At 43.3% G+C, this 24,655-nt stretch overlaps 1 protein-coding gene across 1 annotated transcript in view; it reads left to right on the top strand.

Moving 5' to 3' along the window:
* LOC127577464 (polycystic kidney disease protein 1-like 2) overlaps positions 1 to 24,655 on the top strand; it is a 103,268-nt gene that overhangs the window by 33,400 nt on the left and 45,213 nt on the right. Inside the window, exons 14-22 of the mRNA XM_052028689.1 lie at positions 972 to 1,097; positions 1,370 to 1,537; positions 1,658 to 1,785; positions 6,998 to 7,121; positions 11,659 to 11,790; positions 13,569 to 13,797; positions 20,336 to 20,529; positions 22,470 to 22,700; positions 24,512 to 24,613. Of these exons, the coding sequence (XP_051884649.1) occupies positions 972 to 1,097; positions 1,370 to 1,537; positions 1,658 to 1,785; positions 6,998 to 7,121; positions 11,659 to 11,790; positions 13,569 to 13,797; positions 20,336 to 20,529; positions 22,470 to 22,700; positions 24,512 to 24,613 (1,434 nt within the window). The remainder of the gene's footprint in view (positions 1 to 971; positions 1,098 to 1,369; positions 1,538 to 1,657; positions 1,786 to 6,997; positions 7,122 to 11,658; positions 11,791 to 13,568; positions 13,798 to 20,335; positions 20,530 to 22,469; positions 22,701 to 24,511; positions 24,614 to 24,655) is intronic.

Here is a 24,655-nt window from a genome sequence, read left to right as displayed (position 1 = left end):
TAGTCAGAGGCTTTTCCCTAGGGCTGAATTGGTGGCCACAAGAGGACATAGGTTTAAGGTGCTGGGGAGTAGATATAGAGGAGATGTCAAGGGTAAGTTTTTTACTCAGAGACTGGTGAGTGCGTGGAATGGGCTGCTGGAAACAGTGGTGGAGGCTGATACGATAGGGTCTTTCAAGAGACTGTTAGATCGGTATATGGAGCTGAGTAAAATAGAGGGCTATGAGTAAGCCTAGTAACTTCTAGGGTAGGGACATGTTCAGCACAACTTTGTGGGCCGAAGGGCCTGAATTGTGCTGTAATTGTTCTATGTTCTATTCCAGGATCAAGACCCACTCCAATGACATTAGCACAAAAGGCTAGGTTGATGCTTAGTGCATGACTTAAGGGAATGTTACACTGTTGAGGTGCTGTCTTTCAGATAAGATTTTGAACCAAGACCTCTTCAGCTTTCAGGTGAACATTAAGGATTCTATTTTGAAGAAGAGGAAAGTAGTTATCCCCAGTGTCCTGACCAATATTTTGTTCCTCACTTAACACAAACAGATAACTTCATCATTATCATGTTGATGTTTGAGGAATCTTGCAATGTGTTAATTGGCTGCCTCATTTCCCGCATTACATTAGCGTCTACACTTCAGAAGTAATTCATTGGCTATAAAGTACTTTGAGACATCCCTCAGGGGATGTGAAGGGCACTATCTAATCTAGCTAGAGGTCATCAAAAAAATTTTGATTTTTACCCCAGTAAAATAATCACCTAAAATAACCTAACAAAAGGAAAGACTTTGCAACCTGGAAGTACTTTTTTAGAGGCTGAAATCTGATGTTTAGCTTCAATCCATCCAAACAGATCAAACCTCAGTTCAGAGTGATTTAGATAAATATATATTCATCGGACAAAGAAGAAGTCACTGAAGAATAATGCAATTGTGTCTAATTCTGTTTTCTGCCACCAAAAACATCTCGAAGTTGAGGGAAACGATGCTTTCCAACCTGTCTGTTGTGGAAGTCTCATCGCTGCACAGAGTTCTTGAAGTTTCTGAAGTTCTAAAGCAGCTAACCCACTGGTCTGATGAACTAACATCTACATCACAGGTACCCCGCACTCTAACATTTCTAATCTCTTCCAACCTTTTATTACAGTGATCAGAATCATTCTTGGTCTGTTGTGCTCTGCTGTTAAATTCTTGTAAAGGAATGAAATACAATAGAAGAATGGTAGAGATAGGGAATTTCTCACTATCAAAATAATGCATTTGGTTGAAAATGCATCTGAGAAAGTAAGATAAAGATGGGGAAATATGCTTAAACATGTGGTCCATTCAGTTATGTTGAGCGGGAACTATATTTGTTTTGTTTCTCTCAAGTTGGAGGCCAGTGCAACCCTGCTGAATGTGGGTAAATCATTGCTGACTGTGGGTGACGAGGACCCTGAGAAAAGGATGCTTGCAACAAAAACCTTATTTAATGTGGTAAACAACATTCTGGAAGCTTCAGCAGAAAACGATGAACAAGACAGCATGGCCTCAGATACGGTAAGTATAGTTCTACTGAGGACCAAAGAGGTCACACTGTTCGTAGCTAGAATCATAACTCACCATTAAATGATAGCACCCATGCTGTGCCATGTTGTCAAATCTATTTTCACATTTCAGCAAAGAGTGGTATCGGAGAAGTTATTGGACACCATCGACCATTTGCAGATTGTGGCGTTAAATGGAGCAATAGCAGATGAAGAGCCTATTCTAATGACAATGCCCTCAGTTAGAATGTACCTACAAAGGTAAAGAAAATTTATACCACCTATTTTATGGTTAATGAGCCCAGCAAGTTAAGAAAGTTAATGCTGTGCATCATGCACTCTGGAACGTTTGATGTCTCTGGGCCTGTAGTCGATGGAGTTCAGAAGGATGAGGGGGATCTCATTGAAACCTACTGGATACTGAAAGGCCTGGATAGAGTGGACGTGGGGAGGATGTTTCCATTAGTCGGAGAGTCTCGGATCCGAGGGCACAGCTTTGGAATAAAGGGATGTCCCTTTAAAACTGAGATAAGGAGGAATTTCTTCAGCCAGGGGGTGGTGAATCTGTGGAGTTCGTTGCCACAGAGGGCTGTGGAGGCCAGGTCACTGGGTGTATTTAAGGCAGATATTGATAGGTCCTTGATTAGTAAGTGGGTTAATGGTTACAGGGAGAAGGCAGGAGAATGGGGTTAAAAAATATCAGCCAAGATTGAATGGTGGAGCAGATTCAAAGGGCTGAGTGGAATTCTGTTTCAATATCTTGTGGTCTATATCCAGCCCAGACACCGGTTTTTCCAAGTCAGTTAAATCTCAGTCCTTCAACTCTGCCTATTTATGGGGCCTTTCTCATTTGACTGTGTGGCACCTGTTTTTCAGGAGCTTGCCAAATTATTAAGCCCTTACGTTGGTCAGGCTGACTACTTTGCCTTGAGCCTCTGAGCGTGGTCACGGCTGCATCAATCCAGACTGTTGGGGTGGTTACATCACACTGGGTCAATATTCTAGAGGCCCAGATTCCAAGGATGATTTTGGTATTGGCATTGGTTTATTATTGTCACTTGTACCGAGGTACAGTGAAAAGCGTGTCTTGCAAACCAATCGTACAGGTCAATTCATTACACTGCAGTTACATTGAGTTAGTACAGAGTGCATTGATGTAGTACAGATAAAAAACAATAACAGTACAGAGTAAAGTGTCACAGCTACAGACAAAGTGCAGTGCAATAAGGTGCAAGGTCACAACAAGGTAGATCGTGAGGTCAGAGTCCATCTCATCGGATAAGGGAACTGTTCAAAAGTCTTATCACAGTGGGGTAGAAGCTGTCCTTAAGTCTGGTGGTATGTGCCCTCAGGCTCCTGTATCTTCTACCTGATGGAATAGGAGAGAAGAGAGAATGTCCCAGGTGGGTGGGGTCTTTGATTATGCTGGCTGCTTCACCAAGACAATGAGAGGTAAAGACAGAGTCCAAGGAGGGGAGGCTGGTGTCCGTGATGCGCTGGGCTGTCTCCGCGACTCTCTGCAGTTTCTTGCAGTCCTGGGCAGAGCAGTTGCCGTACCAAGCCATGATACATCTAGATAGGATACTTTCTATGGTGCATCTGTAAAAGTTGGTGAGAGTCAACGGGGACAAACCAAATTTCTTTATCCTCCTGAGGAAGTGGAGGCGCTGGTGAGCTTTCTTGGCCGTGGCATCTACGTGATTTGACCAGGACAGGCTGTTGGTGATGTTCACTCCCAGGAACTTGAAGCTGTCAACCCTCTTGACCTCAGCGCCACTGATGTAGACAGGTGCGCGTACACTGCCCCCTTTCCTGAAGTCATTCTTTCCTGAAGGTGATTTCTTTTTAAAATAACTAATGTCTCCTCTACACGGAGAGTTATTTCCTTTTCTATGAGTAGATAGGAACTAAAAAAATCCCCACTGTGAAATGACTTTAAATCTAATGTAACTTACTACAAAGGCATGCCAATTTTATCAGACGTCAGCTTTAAGAGTGCCCAGTTTATGCAAGCATGCTGGTACTCACTGTTGTTCATTGCTGGTGCTCGGAGTTTTGACTGACAGGTGTTACAAGTGACAAGCACACATCTGCTGCTGAAATCATTATACATACAGGGTGGAATTGAAGCGGACCTGAAAGGAATACAGCAGCTCAAGCGGACGTGAAAGGCAGCAGGGACTGTAGACACTGAAATCCGGAGCAACAATCCGGTGGAGGAACCGAGCGGGGTCGGGCAGCATCTGTGGGACGAAAGAAATTGTCGATCTTTCGGGTCAAAATGCTGCATCACGAGAGGGAGGGAGAGCTCAATCGGACCTGAGCGGGTGATGTCCCAGCAGATCGTGTAGGGTGAACCAGAAGCAGGGATGGACGGAGCGAAGGGGCAAATGAACAAGTGGAAGGTGGCGCAGGGTGAGGCAGGGAGAGCGGGGGGTCGATTGGAAGTAGACCAGGCAACGTGAAGAGATGCAGGGCGACCAGCCTGTGCACCGGGGCGGGGGAAGCATGAGCCAGGCTGAGAAAGCAGAGCGGGGCGAGGGCGAACCACGTGGAGCACAGAGGGAGCGGGCGGCGGGGTGGAGCTCAAAGCGGACCTAAAAGGGAGAAGTCAGGCCTGGGTTGAAGCGGACCTGGTAGGAAGACGGTCGGGTGGAGTTCAAGCGGACCCGAAAGGGTGATGGCCCAGCGGACCGTGTAGGGTGAACTAGGCGCAGGGAGGGACGGAGCCAAGGGGCAACCAGCCAAGTGTAATGGGGCGCAGGGTGGGGCAGGGAGAGCGGGGGGCGATTGAAAGTGATCCGGACAATGTGAAGAGGGTGCGGGCATAGCAGGGTGACGCAGAAAACATGCGGTTAAATGGGATGAGGCGGCATAGACATGGGGGGCCGAAGGGCCTGTTTCTGTGCTATGACTTAGTAAAAAAAAGCAACGCTATGACATACTATGTACTTGTAAGGAAATAAGAGTTTCCTTAGAACTGATCTTGTAATGAGCCTCTGCTCCTCACGTTGATGGGGTAATAAATGTGGATTATCAATGGGGCTCAGCAGCTCCAGTTCATGTCCCCACCACAACGTGGTCGGTGATGGCTTGTGGCGAATTTAAGTGAAGATTGCAGACAGATGCTATACTGATAAGTAGACCTTACCTGTGAACAAACGTCCAGAAGCTAAATGCTCAAGGTCAAGGCTGAGTTCATTATTTATGCTTGAAGTCCAAAACCACCAGTTAATCATGATTTTTTCAAAAACATTATCCAGCAACTTGACAAATTATATCAACAACATAAAGTTAAAATGAACAAAATAAAGTTATCTTATTGAATTTAAACAGTGCATACTTTTCTTAATTTCCTTGCAATGATGAAACAGTGAGTAGAAAACTGACAACATTTCACGGAGGGAAATAGCTGATGTCCATAATAAAAACTGACTTGTCTTTCTCCCTATGAGAATTCAATAGAAATTGGGTTAGTCCCAGACCATGGATGGACAACTTGTATTTAGAAAATGGAACAAGACCTGGGAAGCCACATATCTGTTCACTCAGCACTGGTGGTAGGAAAGATTGTTTGAATACTAAAACCAAAATGAGGATCTGAAACTGTTGTAAAGGGAAGCAAGCATGCTGCTGTTTGAAGTAACAGAAAACCTAGATCAAAAATGACTCAGTAGAAGAGTTTAAATATTGAGGGTTTAGATAGTATAAGTAAACAAAGTGGCTGAAGGGTCATCAGAGGGTACAAATATAAAAAGCACATGAGACAAAAAAGTGTTATGTAGCCAGTTGGTTGAGAATGCACTGCCTGAGAGGAGGGAGAGAGGAAAAGGGAACTACTAATCCATTGGATTAGCATCAGTAGTTTTAAAACAAAATGCTGCAAGCAGCAAACTGGGAGATTATATATTGAGTTGTGCAATCTGTTGTGTGTGTCTGCCTTGGATTGCTGGTTTGCCTGTATTTAACCAGCAGGGGGAGGTGGGAGGTGAGAAATAAAGATGGCTGCATGTAGATGAACAACAGATGTCACCCTCTATTATTACAACCAAGTTATTACAGCAGAGATCTGCTGAGGTTGCTAAGAAACGTTGTGTGGTGAGGCAGTTCAGAGTCAATGAGACTGAGGAAAATTCTTTCTACAATGTGTCCCATCTCCGTGACAACAGATTTAGACAATCCAGGTCTGTTAATACATTGTTCCTCTGAGATATCTGGGTAAGATGTGGTATGTCTAAAGACCTTCTGGGAAAAGTTTTTCCACTGAAAGACATGTCTTTGGCTCCCACCCTGAGGTTCAGACCCACCCTGAGTGCCCAGTTGTGGGCATAATGAGTAACTGAGTGCTGACAATGCTGTCACTAACCAAGGCAACCATTGCAAAAGTACGTCAACAGCTAAATGCTGGGGACTCTACTCATAGGAAATCATGGCACACTCTGTAGACTTTGGAAGGTGTCTGAGCAGCAAGTAGTGAACTCTGGAGCTGCACACTGAGTTCCTGATTTTGGCAGAATTTCCCCTTAATGAACAAGAAAAGCAACAAACTGGCACATTGTCCTCCTGGTACGAGTAAGACAGATCCATGATGGTTAAAGGTTGGATATTTGAGTTCCAATTTATGTTGGTAAGAGCTGAAATAGGTGTATTATGAATAGTGACGTCATTAACTCCACTTTTAATGCTGGGAAACTCACACTATCACAAACTATGGATTGCAATTGCAAGCGCGTGGACCAAATTTGCAAATGGTTTGATTTTACCCAGAAAAGATTGCTAACTGTTGGCTCCCTCTATTGGTTTAACAATTGTATGTGAGATTGTCACCCAGCCAATTTTACACCCATCAACATCAACAAAGTTTCTTCAAAGGTGCTTCACATGCAATAAGCTTAAAGGAAACACTTATGCTTTTACATAAATTTCACCAGATTTGTATCTGGGAACTTACAGCATGTAAGTGCCAACAGGGTGCAGGGCTGTGGTTTATGCAAATCATCACCAACTTCTGTGTTTCTTATTTTGTTGTGAATATTTCTCAAGTTTGGTCTATTAGTTACAGAACAGGATTTAGGAATAAATGCAGAGAAATCTACACATCTGTATAATCACCAGATAGAAAGAAGAGAGAATCTGCATTTATGTGGTTAAATGATCTTGAGAGAGAGAGAGAGAGAGAGAGAGAGAGAGAGAGAGAGAGAGAGAGAGAGACCTCACAACAGACTTAACAAAGGCTTCAGGAGAGGAAGAGCTAAGGCAGGGATGGAGTGGAGTAATATTACTGAGGTCTTCTTGATGTTGCCGATACGTGGTTTGGGATATTTGGGATTAAAACGCGACATCAAGGTTACAAGAACAGAATTATTTAAAAATTGCTAATGTTTTACTGATAAATACTTTGAATTTCCCCTTCTGCGTTGATCAAGCGAGAATGTTTATCAGTTAAAGGAGCTGTTATTTCTTGTATTCTCAGGCTCCCAGCTGACAGCATGGAAGGAGATTCCATCGTCATTTCAGATCCGGCTGTGGCAAGCTTCACCATCCCAGCATTACCCTCGCTGAGCGTGAGCAATGACATGGACACAGTGGATGTACGGGTGAGTTCAACACCTTAAGTGAAACTGTACCAACTAAGTAACACATGGGTGCCAGTTCGAGTGCAGGCAGATGAAATCCTTACTTGCTCCTGAACTGAACTTAATAAACATAACAGATGAATGCACAGGAGCACAGAAAGTGAAATATGATTTTTGAAATAATTAATTTATTAGCTGTAGTAGGAACTAAGCCATATATCCTCATCCTGGTATGGACAGGCACAGTAGTGTAGCGGTTAGCATAACGCTTTACAGCGCCAGCGACCCGGGTTATATTTCGGCCACTGTCTGTAGGGAGTTTGTATGTTCTCCCCGTGCCTATGTGGGTTTCCTCCGGGTGCTCCGGTTTCCTCCCACGTTCCAAAGACGTACAGGTTAGGAAGTTGTGGGCATGCTATGTCGGCACCAGAAGCGTGGCGACACTTGAGGGCTTCCCCCAGAACACTACGCAAAAGATTCATTTCACTATGTGTTTCAATGTGCATGTGACTAATAAAGGTAAAAATATTATAAATGCTGAAGAAACTCAGCAGGTCAGGCAACATCCATGGAGGGAAATAAACAGTTGACGTTTTGGGTCGAGACCCTTCATCAGGACTGGAAAGGAAGAGGACAGAAGCCAGAATAAGAAGGTGGTGGGAGGAGGAGGAGGAGGAGCACACGCAGGCAGGGGATCGGTGAGTTCAGGTGATAGGGGGAAGGTTGGTGGGGGGGGGGGGGAGAAGATGTAAGAAGCTGAGAGGCGATAGGGAGAAGAGGCAAAGGGCTGAAGAAGAAGGAATCCGGTAGGAGAGGGCAGTGGACCATGGAATAAAGGATGGGGGAGGGGAGGAGAGGAGATGGGCAGGTCATCAAGGCGGGGGAAGGGAGCCACAGGAATGAGGGAAGACAAAGGAGTGGGCGGGGGGGGGGGGGGAGAAAAAGAAGGGGTGGGGTTACCAGGAGTTAGAGAAATCGATGTTGAGGCCATCAGGTTGGAGACTCCCAAGGCAGAATACGAGGTTATTTTCCTCCATAGATGCTGTTTACTTCCCTCCACGGATGCTGCCTGACCTGCTGAGTTCCTCCAGCACTTCTTGTGTATTGCTCCAGATTCCAGCGTCTGCAGAATTTCTTGTGTATCCTCTTCCTGGACTCTTTCTAAAAGAAACAAGTTTGTTCTTCACGTATTCAGGCTCCTTCCCTCAACTCTTTTACCTGTTCTTGCCTTCTCACAACAAGCTGAAAATTGCATTAACATTGCTACTAATTTCCATCCAGTCCACACTTTCACATGGTCCTTATCTGACTCTTCCCCTCCCTTTCTTAACATCCCCATTTCCTTTTTGGGGGTTAGGTTAGTGACCAAAATCCGTATTAACCCACACACTCCCATAGCTACTCCACTGCATCTCTTCTCATCTTGCTTCTTCTAGTGACTAACACGAGGGGACATAATTTTAAGCTGATTGGAGCAAGGTATAAGGGGGATGTCAGGGGCAAGTTTTTTTTTTACACAGAGTGGTGGGTGCATGGAACGCACTGCCGGCAGAGGTTGTGGAGGCAGATACATTAGGGACATTTAAGAGACTCTTAGATAGACACATGAATTATAGAGAAATGGAGGGTTATGTGGGAGAGGAGGGTTAGATAGATGTTAGAGCAGGATAAGATGTTGGCACGACATTGTGGGCCGAAGGGCCTGTACTGTGCTGTAGTGTTCTATGTTCCATGTTCCATTCTATTCTCTCAATTTCCCCCTCTGATATAACTGTACTGATGATGAGCCTTTCCACACCATTTCTTCTGCAATGTCTTCCTTTTTCCTTAATGGCAACTTCCCCTCTTCCATTGCTGAGAGGACCCTTAACTATGTATTGTCTATTTCCCACATCTCCACTCTCACCCAGCCAGAACACGGACAGGCTTCCCATTGTCCTCACCTTCTATTCCATCAGCCTCCCACATTTAACGGGTCATCCTGCATAATTTCCAAAGGGACCATCCTCTCTGACTCCCTCTTCCATTCTTCTCATGCCACTTTCCCATGCAGTGGTCAGAGATACAACACCTACTCCTTAACCTTGTTCCTTCCCATCAGCCAGGGTCCTAGTCCTTCCAAGTGAAGCCATGATCCACCTGCACTTCTTCCAATTTATTGTATTGCATTTGGTTTTTGTGGTGTGGCAGTTTTTTACATTGGAGCAACCAATTACAGATTGGGTGGTGGCTTTGTGGACAATTTCTGTTCAGTTAGCAAGAGTGACGCCGTTTCCAGTCCTGCCTCTTCATTTCTCCGTCCCACTTCCACTCTCATTTCCTGGTGTTCGGCCTCCTCCATTGCTCCAGAGATGCTCAACATAAGGAACAGCATCTTCTCCTCTGTGTGGGCACGTGTCAGCCCTTGGAACTCAACAACAAAACCCTGCTTCCCCCCACCCCCCCCCCCCCTCGGGTCAACTGCAGGCAAGTGGGATGAGCTCAGGTAGGCAACTTGGTTGGCCTGGATGTTTCCATTCTTTAGTACTCTGACTCTGTGACTCTACAAACAATTTCAAGTAACCACCCTTTATCCTCTGTGCGTCTGTGTCTGCCTCTGAACCTCTGTTTCAATTTGTTTCTTCCAGCTTTAATTGATGTGGTTTAAAGTAATCGTTGCCTTGACAACTTTGGTCTACACCCTATCACAGACATTCCCCTTTGTTGTTTCCAGAACACCACTCCCCTCCCCCTGCCCCCTACCTTCCCCAGACTTGTTTCCTCACCTTCCAGTTCTGAAGAAGAATTCTTCACCTATGTAACAAGAATATTTTTAAAATTCATTCCTTGTTCTTTCCTGATTCAGCAGCAAGAGCTATTTGCAACAAAGGAGACACTATACATGAGTTAAAAGTTATATAAAACTACTTTATTAGGATTATATGTACACTAAAATACAAAAAGAAAGAAGAATACTTAATAAAATACAGAAGGAAGCAAAATAATACTTATCGACCAATCAATGAGCCAATCTATGTAATGGCAGAGGGAACCTTAGGTGTCCGACAGTCTTTCATGCAGCCTTCTCTCTGTCTCTTAGCGCCGGTCGTGACCCAGCCTAAGTGAAGATTCTGATTTGCACCAAGAAGTTGCCCCTTTTAAACCCTTCTAAAACCTAACATAACTTTTACCCCAGTACTTTCTCATCCCCTTGTAGTACCAACCTGTACCTTCTTGCCTCTCACAACATTTGGCCTAAGCACATAACTTAGAAATAGAGACAGCAGGTCTGCAAGGATAAAAACATTCTTCACCAGTGTCTAATCTCAAGGATATGTGTCCATGCACATCTTCAAGGTTTTATCACATTCCAAACTGACACCATTTTCTCTTACAACCATTATTTTGTGTTACACACGACTGCACACACTAAAGAAGGAATCAGAAATGACTTCTGGCTAATTTGCCTCTTTCCTTACAACCTGAAATGTTGACTGCGATTCTCTCCCCATGGATGCTGCTTGACCTATTGTGTACCCCCAGCATTTTCTGTTTCCATTTTGGATTTCCAGTATTTGCAGCTTTTGTGACAATTGTGCTTTAACTTGTTTGTGAGGAACCTGGAGCTGCCTTTCCAAGCTGGCTGAGTGGGCTTGTCAGTACTTGGTACGAGTGGTGAATGGGTGTGATTCATCAGGACAAAACATATGGGAGCTCCGTATTGCTTATTAAAAATAAGGCTACAACTGCAAAATCTGGATGCTTGGATTGCCCTTGTGTTGGTTCCATTGAAGATGCCATTAGGCAGAGTTAAAGTGAGAAAGTGGCAAAGAATTTAGCTCCATGACTTCCAGAACCATCCTCCTTTCTTACCCGAGGACAAAGGTTCACTCCAATGTCGCTTATATTTTGGTTATTAAAATGACGATTAAACCCAAATGCACAACTCAGTCTGGAATTGAAACCTTGAGTAGCCATTGCAAGCCTCCAGACCTTGTCAGGCTTTTGTTCTAAGGTCAATGTGCAGAATAAAATGTATATTGGATTTCAATCCACGATGGACCAAGTATTATGTGCATTGACAATTGTGCAAGTTTCATGACATCAAAGGTGGGTGGTTTAGCTCTCCTGGTGTGATTTATATGGCTGAATATTGTTGATCAAAGCAAAAAACTAATAACTAATGTTTGTCCAGATTCCCACGAGTCAAAAATTGTTGGCAGTGAGCACAATTTTTCCGTTGCAACTTATAGACAATGATCTCTCGGTCACTGACACCAAAGATGCAAGTCTACAAATGCTCTTTGAAAGCTGCACCAGTGTCAAGTGTCCAAATGAAGACTTAGAGCTGACCTTAGAGAGGAGAGTAGAGGCAACAAATAAGCAAAAGCCGATGGCTTTGGGGAAAGAATAGAAATTCTGACTTAGTGAAAGGTACCAAGTCACCAGACTAAGGCAAGACTCCCTCCCTCTATTTTTCCAGAATTTTTGCAGATGATTCAAAGATCTTCTCCATTTACCCCAGCAGCTTGAATTGTAAATGAAATTCATAAAGTACCAGAGTTTTCCTTTTGCCCAGATGGTGAGCTTTTCAGTCAACCCCTTCACATGGACAAAGAAGAATGAGGTGTCCGGAGCGGTCAGCGGTCTGACACTGACGTCATCGAATGGCACAGTTCATCCCGTCAGGAATCTGTCAGAGGACATTGAGGTAAATCCACAAACTGCGTCCCCTACCTTCATCACCGATGAAGAGAGTGCTGACACTAAGTTGAATGGCTCTGCAAGTTCTACAGTAGTCTGATTTATAGGGGGCCTCCCTGAACAGATCTCAGCCTGAGGCTGTCAACCTGCCTCATGGAGGTCCCCTTCACTTACCTGTGTTCCCACAGACCATCCATGACCCCTCCCCTCCTCCCTTCCTCCTCGGTACATGGCTTTGGGCAGAGTTCTAGTACCCAACCAAGATGTAAGAATGGAGCTAAACCACCACTATTCTGACCATTTTCTGCCTCCCCCTCACCCCACCCACCAATCTCCTGGCCACCCTTTCACATCAATCGCCTGACATTGAAGCTGTGATTTACAATCTGCAGGCTTGATTACCGGACCCACAGTCCCACCTCAGTCTGACAACCCAACCCCCACCCCCAGACCAGCCCTCTCTCCTGGATTTGCCTGCTCTTTTTCTTTGTACGTTTCACAAAACAGCAGCCGCCTGCAATGTCAAGTGTGTAAAGCCCATTCATTAGCACCGTGGCTCTTAGGTGCTACTCAGTTTATAAGCAGCAGGCCACATTTTCCTATTTTATTACATCTCTGCAGGCACAATGAATTTCTAGACCATTGTACTGTTAGCTATAGCAGAACATCACGGAAGTGCCATATTCCAAATTTCCAGAAACTCGCTTCATGAGCTGAATAAATGGGACTTCTTACATCTGACCTTCACATCCCAGGATTGAAATGCCTAATACCAAAGGGCCTGCATTAAAAGTGAGAGCGGGTTAGTTTAAAGGAGATGTGCGGGGCAAGTTTTTTTTTACACAGAGAGTGGTGGGTGCCTGGAATGCACTGCTGGGGGTGGTGGTGGATGCAAATACGATAGAGGCATATAAGAGGCTCTTGGATAGGCACATGAATGTGTAGAAATGGAGGGATATCATGTAGGTAGAAGGAATTAGTTTAGTTAGGCGTTTAATTACTAGTTTAATTAGTTTGGCACAACATTGTGGGCAGAAGGGTCTATTCCTGTGCTGTACTTTTCTATGTTCTACCTTCAGACGCTGATGCTATGCAACATGATTCATCAGCTTAAGTGCATTTAGGAGCCCCTGAAAATTGGAGGACAATGATGCATGATTAACCCCATTAATTGCAATGCAGGCAACACACCAACATGGGGCTGCCTGCTAGTTGTGGGGCATGCTGCATGCAGCCAGTGCTAACTCGGTACACGACTTTGGGCAGAGCTTTGGTACCCAACTAAGGTGCAGTGTCTCATGGCTAGTGCCAACTTTAGCACAAAGAACAGCCACCCACCACCTCGGTGGTACAGTGCAAGCTGAGACTGTTGTTGTGGAAGACGTGCAAATTCAAGCTGCTGCTGTCGAGGCTGTGAGTTAGTGTTCAAAGGGCTTGCAGGGTGAGATAGCAGTCCTGCAGTCGGTCCAGCCACAAATTACTGGTGCTGCTGATGTAATATCCACAGAACTGACAGTGGCTCCGTGGAATATGAAGCTGCTGTGAATCTTGTGTTAGAGGGGATAAGGCTGGTATTTTTTGAATTGTCCATGACGATGATGTCATGGTGAGTGACAGAAAGAAGGTAAAGTCTGAGTGTGTTGCTAGTTGGGGAATTGGGAATCACAGTTAAATCCTCCGCTACTTTAATGTCAGCGTTAACCCATCAGCTGATATAACTATTAAAATAATCCTTTGACAGCTTAAACATCATTTCAATTGTAACATAGCTTGTTTACGTCACAGATCATACTCCCTCGATCTGATGGGACTCAGGAGAATTGGACTGAATTCAAGCTGGGAAACAACCTAACCACCATGGAAGTGAATGTTACTTCAGACAGTGGCACTCTTGGGTTTTATTTGGAGACTGAGCAAAGTGTCCCACTCCTCCTTTACTTGGACTATGAAAATGAACCTAATGAGACCAGCTTTCTAGTTTCCACACAGCTACCTAATACAATGTACACTGGAGGTAAGAGCAAGGCGAGCCCCTGCAAGAGAGAAACACTATGAGAATGAACGTGGATGAACACCTTCATCACTCCTTGCAGCTTCAATTTTGGAGATATTTTCATTAAATCATTTCCAGCACAGAAGCAGACTTGTCAATTCCATCCATAGCTGAACCAACTCTTTGGTCCCATTCTCCTTGCTCTCTCTTTGTGCAATGTTGAATATTCTCTATTACATTTATTTTCCTTTCAAAGAAAATGTTCTTTCAGCAACAGTCTGGTTGGTTGTCTTTTACAGTTCCCTGTGTGAACATGTTTTTTCACCTGTGTCACTCTGGTTATTTACCAATGGCCTGAAATTTGTCTTCTCTAATGACCAGCTTTTATTGCTACTGTGGAATGTTTTCCTTATTTACTCTGTGAACCCCTTTATAATTCTGTAGACCTCTCTTATGACCAACTGTTCTCCAGGAAAACAATCCCAGTTCCTCTTAGGCACGAGAGGCTGCAGATGCCCCAGTTCCTCGTATAACCACAAACTGTGTCCCTGGTGTCATTCTAGTAAACCTCACCTACGCCCTCTGCAAGATCTTAGTATCCTACCTGCAGTGTGGTGATACCCTCACCTCGCTGCATGCGCTTTGAACAAGACACATATGTTTAGGGCCTTGTTCTTGATATTTCCACTGGACTTTTCACAAAATGTTTGAGCTTGTTCTAACAACTGTTGTGATTTGTCTTTTCTCGGCAAGCACAAGTGTCCCTAGAAAATTTCAACAATAAAATTGTTGGATAAGTCATTTAAATGATTTAAAGTAACATTTCCAGAAATTGTTCTTGCCTACCCAATCACTTCAGATCACAAGATCACAAGACAAGGGAGCAGAAGCAGGCCATTCGGCCCATCGAGTCTGCTCCAAGGAAAGGGAAATAGAAATGAGAAATGGGGAATGGGGGAAGAAGAAGAAGAAAAAAACTATTCTAATCCCAATTACTGGCCTTATCCCCATATCCCTTGATATCCTGACTATTTAGATATCTATCTATCTCCTCCTTGAACGCCCCCACTGATCTGGCTTCCACTGCTGTACGTGGCAAGGAGTTCCACAAATTCACCACCCTCTGGCTAAAGAAATTTTTCCTCATCTCTGTTTTGAAACTGTACCCTCTAATTCTAAGATTGTGCCCTCTGGTCCTGGACTCACCCACCAAGGGAAACAGCCTAGCCACATTTACTCTGTCCTTTCCTATCAATATTTTAAATGTCGCTATGAGGTCCCCTCTCATTCTTCTGTACTCCAGCGAGTACAGTCCAAGAGCCGACAAACGCTCCTCATACTTAAGCCCTTTCATTCCTGGAATCATCCTCGTAAATCTCCTCTGAACCCTCTCCAACGTCAACACATCCTTCCTAAGATGTGGGGCCCAAAACGGCGCACAATATTCCAAATGAGGCCTCACTAGTGCCCCGTAGAGCCTCATCAACACTTCCTTACTTTTATACACTATACCTCTCGAAATGAATGCCAACATAGCATTCGCTTTCTTTACCACCGATCCGACCTGGTGGTTAACCTTTAAGGTATCCTGCACGAGTACCCCCAAGTCCCTTTGTACTTCCGTGCTTTGGATTTTCTCTCCTCCTAGATAATAATCTGCCCGCTTATTTCTGCTTCCAAAGTGTACAACTGCACATTTCTCTACATTGAATCTCATCTGCCATTTCCTTGCCGATTCTCCTAAACTGGCTAGGTCCCTCTGCAACCTTCCTATCTCTTCAATACTCCCTACTCCTCCCCCTATCTTGGTGTCATCCGCAAACTTAGCCACGAAACCATTTATTCCATCATCCAAATCGTTAATGTGCAAGGTAAAAAGGAGCGGTCCGAACACTGACCCCTGCGGCACACCACTAGTAACCGGTAACCAAACAGAACGAGATCCTTTTATTTCCACTCTGCTTCCTGTCAACCAGCCAATGCTCCACCCATTCTGTTATCCTACCCGTAATTCCATGACCTCTCATCTTATTAATCAGTCTCTTGTGAGGCACCTTATCAAAGGCCTTTTGAAAGTCTAAATACACAACATCTACCGCCTCTCCCTTATTCACCTTGCCTGTGATTTCTTCAAAAAACTCCAATAGGTTGGTCAGGCAGGATCTTCCCTTCACAAAACCATGTTGGCTAGGACCTATCCTGCCCTGCGCCTCTAGGTATTCCGTAACCCCGTCTTTGAGGATAGATTCCAATAACTTTCCCACCACTGACGTCAGACTAATAGGTCTGTAATTTCCTTTATGCTGCCTCCCACCTTTCTTATACAACAGAACTACATTTGCGACCCTCCAGTCCTCCGGAACCACGCCTGAATCTATCGATTTCTGGAAAATAATCGCCAATGCCTCCGCTATCTCTAAAGCCATCTCCTTCAGAACCCGGGGATGCACCTCATCCGGTCCGGGAGACTTATCAGTCTTTAGTCCATTTAGTTTTCCTAGCACCTTCTCCCTAGTAATCTTAACTGAACTCAATTCCATTTCGTGAGACTCCTGACTAACCGGGACATTGCTGATGTCCTCCACGGTGAAGACCGATGCAAGATATTCATTCAATTCCTCTGCCATCTCTCTATCGTCCATTATAATAGCTCCTGCACCGTTATCAATTGGTCCTATATCAACCCATGTCTCTCTTTTACACCTTATGTATTTAAAAAAACTCTTAGTATCCTTTCGAATGTTATCCGCCAACTTCCTTTCATAATTCATCTTTTCTTTCCTAATGACCTTCTTAGTTTCTCTCTGCAGGTTTTTAAAAGCTTCCCAGTCTTCTGTTTTCCCACTAATTTTTGCTTCTTTTATTTTCCTTTTTCCTTTTCCTTTTATTTTCCTTTTGCTTTTATTTTAGCCTTCACCTCTCTCGTTATCCACATTTGTACCTTTTTTCCATTAAAAACCTTTTTTCTTGGAATATATCTATCCTGCAATTTCCTTATTTCCTGTAGAAATTCCTTCCATTTCTCCTCTGCCGTCCCTCCAGCCAGCTTACTCTTCCAATCAATTAGGGCCAACTCCTCTCTCATACCATCGTAATTTCCTTTGTTCCACTGAAATATCGATACACCAGTTACCAGTTTCTCCTTCTCAAACTTGAAACTGAACTCAATCATATTGTGATCACTGGTTCCCAGTGGTTCCTTTACCTTTAGTTCCCTAATCACCTCCGGTTCATTACACAGCACCCAATCCAAAACAGCCGATCCCCTGGTGGGCTCTTCAACAAGTTGCTCTAGAAAAACGTCCCTTAGACATTCCACAAGCTCCCTCTCCTGAGTACTACCGCCATTCTGGATTTCCCAGTCCACCTTCATGTTAAAATCCCCCATAATTATCTTCACATTGTCACTCTGGCATGCTTTTTCTATCTCAAACTGCAACTTATCGTCCACTTGCTGACTGCTATTAGGGGGCCTATATATGACTGCTACCATTGTCCTTTTACCCTTGCTATTCCTTAGCTCCACCCACAATGATTCCACCTCCTCTGACCCAATATCCTTCCTTTCTATCGATTTTATATCACTACTAACCATCATGGCCACACCTCCCCCTCTGCCTACCCGCCTATCCTTCCTATACACTGTGTACCCCTGGACATTCAGTTCCCAATCACATCCGTCGTAAAGCCATGACTCGGTGATTGCCACAATGTCGTATTTATTAACCTGTAGTTGTGCCACTAGGTCATCTACCTTATTCCTAATGCTACGTGCATTTAAATACAGTACGCTTAGTCCGGTATCTGCTATTAATTTTGTTGTACTTCTATTGTTCAGCAGATTATCCTGGCTTTCCACCTGTCTATCCTTCTTACCATCTTCACTACATACTACCTTAGACATGTTCCTATATACCTCATCCCCTATCCTAACATTCTGTATCCTAACATCCTGACTTGTTGTACTTCTATTATTCAGCAAATTATCCTGACTTCTCACCTGCCTGGCCTTCTTGCCATCCTCATTGGACTTGTTTCTATAAACTCCTTCCTTTACCTTAGCATCTTGTAACCTAACATCCTGGTTTCCGTCCCCCTGCCAGATCAGTTTAAACCCTCCCCTACAACTAAATCAAACATTCCCGCCAAGATATTGGAACCTCTGGAGTTTAGGTGCAACCCATCCTTAGCGAATAGGTCATGCCTCCCCCAAAAAAGGTCCCAATTATCCAAAAATCTGAAGCCCTGCCCCCTGCACCAGTCACTCAGCCACGCATTCATCTGCCAGAGCTTTCTATTCTTCCTATCATTGACACGTGGCACAGGTAGTAATCCTGAGATTACTACCCTTGAGGTCCTACTTCTCAACCTTCTCCCCAATGCCTTGTATTCCTCCTTCAGGACCTCTTCTCTTTTTCTACCTACGTCATTGGTACCTACATGTACCAAGACTTCTGGCTGCTCACCCTCTCCCCTCAGAATATTCTGGACCCGGTCCGTGATATCCCGTACCCTGGCACCAGGGAGGCAACACACCATCCGAGACTCATTGTCGCTATCGCAGAATCTGCTATCCATACCCCTTACTATAGAATCCCCAATAACCACTGCATTTCGCTTCCTCCGCTGGACCACAGTACCAGGCACGGTGCCAAGGTCCTGGTTGCTGAGATCTTCCTCTATCGGGTCATCCTCTCCAACCGAATCTAAAATGAGATATCAGTTTTTGAGGGGGACCGCCACAGAGGTGCTGTCTACATACTCTTTATAACTCCTATCTATTTCCTGCTCGCTCTCCCTAACCAACCGAAGGTCATCGAGCTGCAGCTCCAGACTCTCAATCCGTTCCTTGAGGAGCCGCATCTCGGTGCACTTTGCGCAGATGTCATTATCGGGGAGTCTGGTAGTCTCCCAGGGTCCCCACATCTGACACTCCAAACATAAGACCAACCCCAGATGCATCTTGCTGAATACCACTGAGTTCAACAAATAAACTAATAACTTACCCCCTCTCTATTAGTCTCGCCTCTTTCCCGCTCTCGCCGAAGCCCGTTGAGCCAAAGCCTAACCCACTCTGCTCCCTCTCACTCAGCTGCCCGCTAGATATATTGGTTTGCTATTTAAATCGCCCGCACGCTGCCGAGTGACGTCACGCGCCTGCGCAGTCACTCGCCGCTATCCCGAACGCTAGAAAGAAAAAAAAAATCGCTCCTTGTTAATTTCCGGCACTCTCCGCTCTCTGGTCGCTGGAAAGAAAAACTGAAGGTAACCCTCTGACTTTTAAATCGCCTGCGCGCTGCCGAGTGATGTCACGCGCCTGCGCAGTCACTCGCCGCTATCCCGAATGCTAGAAAGAAAAAATAATCGCTCCTCGTTAATTTCCGGCACTCTCCACTCTCTGGTCGCTGGAAAGAAAAGATGGCATCTTTTAGGGAAATAATTCATGATACTTGTCATAATCAGGTCACAAATGCATTTGGGCTATTTCCTCATTCACTGCTTGTTTGTAAATGTCCACATCCTTGCCATCTCATTCTCAAATGATTCCATATCCAGATAGGCAAATCTTGTACATAACACCTTAACCTATGTCAATGCAGTCCTTCTGAAATGAAATAGACAGTCATGTCAAAACTATTCAAACGTTTTGTAACTGAAGATTAAAATTCAGGAGATCAGTTACATTAGTATTCTAAATTCAGCATAGATTGTCCAAATAAAGTAAACATGTTCTTCAAAGTATTTGCTAGTTTGGATATTATGAAAACAAGTCATTGTTATTTGAAGTTTTGGTTAGTCTCATCAAAATGAATGATACTTGAAATTGTAACTTCAGTCACAGTCTGTAGAAATTTAACTTTCAGAGCTCCAGTACCTTGAAGCAGTGGCCTTGGTATGGACACTTTATTCAGGGTCTTTTTTCAGTTGTCGCTTTTCCTTATGGTGGTGCTGATGGTTTTAAAGCAGCTTCTCAGCTTCTCCAAAGACTGTAAATTGACATCTTGGTCTCACTAGCAGTGCACTGAAGAGTCGGTGTAGCTTAATAAACTATGCAATTAAAATTGAACCAATTTAGTCCCAGCTGGCCTGGGTTTAGTAGTGCACAGCTCAATTTTTTAGCTGTTCCACCATATTTCTGTTGGGAAGTACTGATGTACAAGTACGGAAGAACAGGATCATAGATTAACTTTAAAAGTTCAGTTTACTACTTTGTTGTTTTCATTTACAGCTATGTCTGTAATTGTTCACAAAGGTTTTAGGGTACAATATAGTACACTTGCACATTGAATCTTTCATCTCCTGTACAGACTGAGTCTGTGATATGATTACATAACTGTAAAGCAGGCACTTGACTCTCTCATCTGCTCAGGACCATGGTATGAACACACGGAAGGAAAGCATGTCCATACGCTACAACTTGCAACTTTCTGTATTTAAAAGGAAAAACTCAAACAGATTTATTCAACAAGATTGTTCTTCAAATTTGATTACAGTGTTTGTATTAGTAAATGTGCTATCCTTTAAAGCATTTCTATTATCTTCCATCTTTCCCAATAAGCTGCAAGATATACCTGGCTTATTCCTCTTGCTGAGTTAATGTATGGAGTAGGAATTTACTATTTAGCTGTGAGGCCTGTCCCAGATCTGAACTCTTCACAACTGACGAACATGACTGTGGCCTTCACTTCCTTTGTATCCCAGTGTGTGTACTGGGATGAAGTTAACAGCAATTGGAATTCATCAGGATGTCATGTGAGTACCCTAACTTTGCATTGTCTAATCAGGTATCCGGGGATATGGGACTCTGGTGAAATGCAGGATACTGTTCTGCCATTCAGTAAGATCAGAGCTAGTCTAATTGTTGGTCTATGCTCCACATTCCTGCCTGGTCCTCATAACCTTTGCCCGTGGTCTAGAAATCTATCTACCTTAGCCTGGAATATATTTCAATGACTCAGAGTTCACGACTCACTGGGTTAGAGAAGTCCAAAGATTCAGTTCCCTCATTCTCCATCTTGAATTAGCAACTCCTTCCTTCTGAAACTGTCTCCCCAGTTCTAGATTCCTCACAGTACTTACTTCGTCAAGTCCCCTCAAATCTTCTGTTTCAATAACGTCACCTCATTTTTCTGAAGTCCAGTGAGGATGTGTCGAATCTGTTCAAGCTTTCATAATAAAGTAGCCACTTTGTGCCAACAGCCAGTCCAATGGAGGCACTAGAGACTGCAGATGCTGGAACCTGGATCAAAAAGTAAACTGCTGGAAGAGCGCAGCAGGTCAGGCAGCATCTGTGGAGGGAACCTTCCTGGTCTTGAGGTGTAGATGAGCTTAAGGGGCTGTTTGGCTGATTCCGACTCCTGTTTCTTCTCTTATTGTAGCAGGTCTTGTGACATTGACCCAATTACTAGATACAAGAAAGTGCCCTGTACACTGCCAAATAATATTCATTGATTATAAGACAGAATGTACCAGCTCTTTACAACAATAATCTTTGTGAGAATTTACATTACATCATTTTTCATCAGTGAGGTTTAAAAACATCATTGAATCTGATGCTGGCCACTTCCTTATCAAATCGGACACTTTAGCCCAAAGCTCCAATCTGCTTTAGCAAAGTCAGTAATGGCTTAATCTTTGACTGAATACACTCAACAGTAAGTGCTTCTCTGATTAGTTGAGACCTTGTGTAGAAAATAAATGTGGAAGGAATTATTTAAATGTTTATAGTACCAACATCCTTTTCTCAGTAATAAAAGAATGTTAATATAAGTACTAGTCATTGTGAAAGTACAGTAATGGTGCTATTTGTGATATTCGACAAAAGAATGCAAAGGGTTAGGGATTTGTGTGTTAATATCATTGGAGATGCTGCTTGTTACTTTTGTAGACATCACTGGTAATTTGTCCTTTTTCCAGGACATCCAGCATAGTTATTATGTGCCAACTTATTGAATCCATCTCTGCTGCCTCCATTTCGTGATGCCTTGCTTTGAGGAATAATGGAGAAGGACTTCCTCCTCATTTGCATACTAAATGCCCAATACAGTAGCATTGTGCTTTATTAATATTGAAATCAATAGAGCCAAATGTCAGAAGTGGGGTCCAACACACCCATGCTACCACATCACAAACTTTTAGCGCTTAGCACCAACAATGGATTTTTAACTTGGTATGTTCTTCCCCTAGGAGTGTTGGAAGAGGCATCAGCCATTCAGCCCCTCATGTTTGTTCTGTCAGTAACATAAATCATAGCTAATCTGTATTTTAACTCAATTAACATGGTTTGGTTCATTAAATCTTGATGTCCTCGTGTATAATAATAAAGCAAACTATCATCTCAGCACCTCTCTCTCATTAGAATAAAATCAAGTAGTGCCTTTAAGATTTTTGTCATCTCCACTATTCTCAACATGTATTGATCCAGCTGTTGCAACATCTTGCATCTGGATGATTTTGTTGTTATGTATAATAATTAGTGTCAGATTAGCTACAAAGATGTCTGCAAATATATAGACTGAGTCAAACTGACTGTTCAGCAACAAAATGACAAAAATAGTGGCTGCTTTTCTACAGCATGTTAATTCTTTTACAGTCTTTTTCCTTTCACAATTGTATTAAGATACTACAAAGTGCAATGAGAAAATGCATGTGTGTGAGCACATGGTTGTACACTTTACTGCTTTGTATTTTAGGTGGGCCCACTAACTACACCCAACAGCACTCAGTGCCTGTGCAACCATCTCACCTTCTTCAGCAGCTCCTTCTTTGTCATGCCCAACGCAGTGGATGTCAGCAAGACAGTAGAACTGTTTGCCACATTTGTGGATAACCCAATAGTGGTTACAACTGTTGCCTGCATTTTTGGCCTCTATATTCTTGCTGTTGTTTGGGCGAGAAGAAAAGATAAGCAAGATGTGACCAAAGTGAGTAATTAATCCAATCATGTCAATCTGATCAATCAATTTGAAGTCCCCAATTCTAATCTCTCCATCTCTGTCCTGCATCTTTTGTCTGTTTTTTCTTAGTGCAGGTAATATTTTATTGGTATTGGTTTATTATTGTTACATATACTGAGATACAGTGAAAAGCTTTTTCTTTGCATGCCATCCAGATCATTCCATACATATGTACCTTGAAGAGGTAAAAAGAAAAACAAAATATAGTGTTACGGTGGCAAAGAAAGTGCAGTGCAGGTAGACAAATAAAGTGCAAGGGCCAGGTAGATTGGGAGACCAGGTGTTCCATCTTTTATTGTATAAGAAGGTCATTCAAGAGTCTAACAGCAGGAGAGAAGCTGTCCTTGAGCTTGGTGCTATGTGCATTCAACCTTTTATATCTTCTGCCAGAAGAGAGGGAGGAGAGGAGAGAATGACTGGGGTGGGAGGGGTCTTTGATTATGTTGACTGCTTTCCCAAAGCAGCACCAGGTGTATCTACTTGATATTTATCTACTTGAGGATGGTGTTGCCAAGGGCAGCATTTATAGCCTCCCACCCGACCCCCCCCCCCCCCCCAAATGGTTTATAATGTTGCAGGCTGACGGCTGGGTTGATAGTTCTAGAATATAAACCTATCCCAAATGAAAGAAAGGTGAAATGCCAAAATGATGTTCAACTGGGTGTTGGTGACTCCACCCGCCTGCATCTCTCTTCTTAAACTGGTAACAAACCAAGTTTGAACATGTGAATGTTTTAAACAGCTCATCTGTTTTGCACTCATTTCCATTTGTACCTCAGAGCTAAAGAAGTTAATCACTGCAATTACCATGTAATGTCCCTTTGGGATGAAATATTGAGATGAATTGAGGTTGCTCTAATCTGAGAGAGAAATGAAGCCTGAAGAATGAGGAGAAAATGCAGTGGTGCAGAAGCAAATAACATCAGGCACAGTCGCTGGTACTTTGCCAATCCGCAGAATAAGGAGCAACAACCTAAGATATAATCTGTGATCATATACATTTTGTAGGATGTGATGGGATTGCTCTGAAAAAAACATTGGCTGTTTAATTATAAAGTGTTTGGTTGTCCTCTACGATTGGTGAATTACTCATAATAGAAAATCAGGAATGAGATAAATGGAAAAATACCAATGTAAAAATAGCATTGCAGCTGTGATACTGGAATTTAAACTTGATTAACAAATCTGGAATAAAAATCTGGCATCAATAATGGTGATCTGGGTACTGACAGATTGTTGTAAACACCCATGTGATTCCTTAATCCCTATGAGAGAAGGGAGCCTTCTATCCTTGCCTGCTCTGGCCTTTATGGACTCTAGACCCACCATCTGGTTAACTCTTAATTACTGTTTGAAATGTCCTAGCAAGCAATATGGTTTAATGGCAAATAGGGATAAACACTGAATAGTTTAAAAGTGCAACTGTCTTCACATGTGCGTTAATTAGCTATTTGTAAAGAAACTCCAGCCTTTCTGTCATTTATTATAAATAGTTTATTTTTATCAATTCTGCTATAATAGCATTTGTACACAAATAATACTTGTATCTTCATTTCTCCTTGCTCCTGTTCATTGAAAAATGATTAGCAGAAATAGATTGCAAAAAGTACAGAAATGGTAAAAGACTTTGGAGGAATTGTTCATTCTCCATTTCCAAATGATATGATTTTTGGTGTGTCTTTTCCAAAGTAGGCATTGCTACATGTTAAAGTGAATCATATTTACAGCAACATCCTCTTATCTAATTCTCTTTTTCTTGTCCCTTAACAAAAAAATAGGTGAAGATAACACTCCTTGCTGATAATGACCCATTTGCCCAGTATCGCTACTTGGTGACAGTTTTTACAGGACATCGCAGAGGGGCAGCTACCACTTCAAAGGTTTGTTGCTCTTTAAATTGCAACGTACACAGGCTCCCCAGA

Source organism: Pristis pectinata, chromosome 13 (genome assembly GCF_009764475.1).
Source record: "Pristis pectinata isolate sPriPec2 chromosome 13, sPriPec2.1.pri, whole genome shotgun sequence".
Lineage (NCBI taxonomy): Eukaryota > Metazoa > Chordata > Chondrichthyes > Rhinopristiformes > Pristidae > Pristis > Pristis pectinata.
Note: the sequence above shows the minus strand (reverse complement) of the source record. Positions and strands in the feature narration are given on the sequence as shown.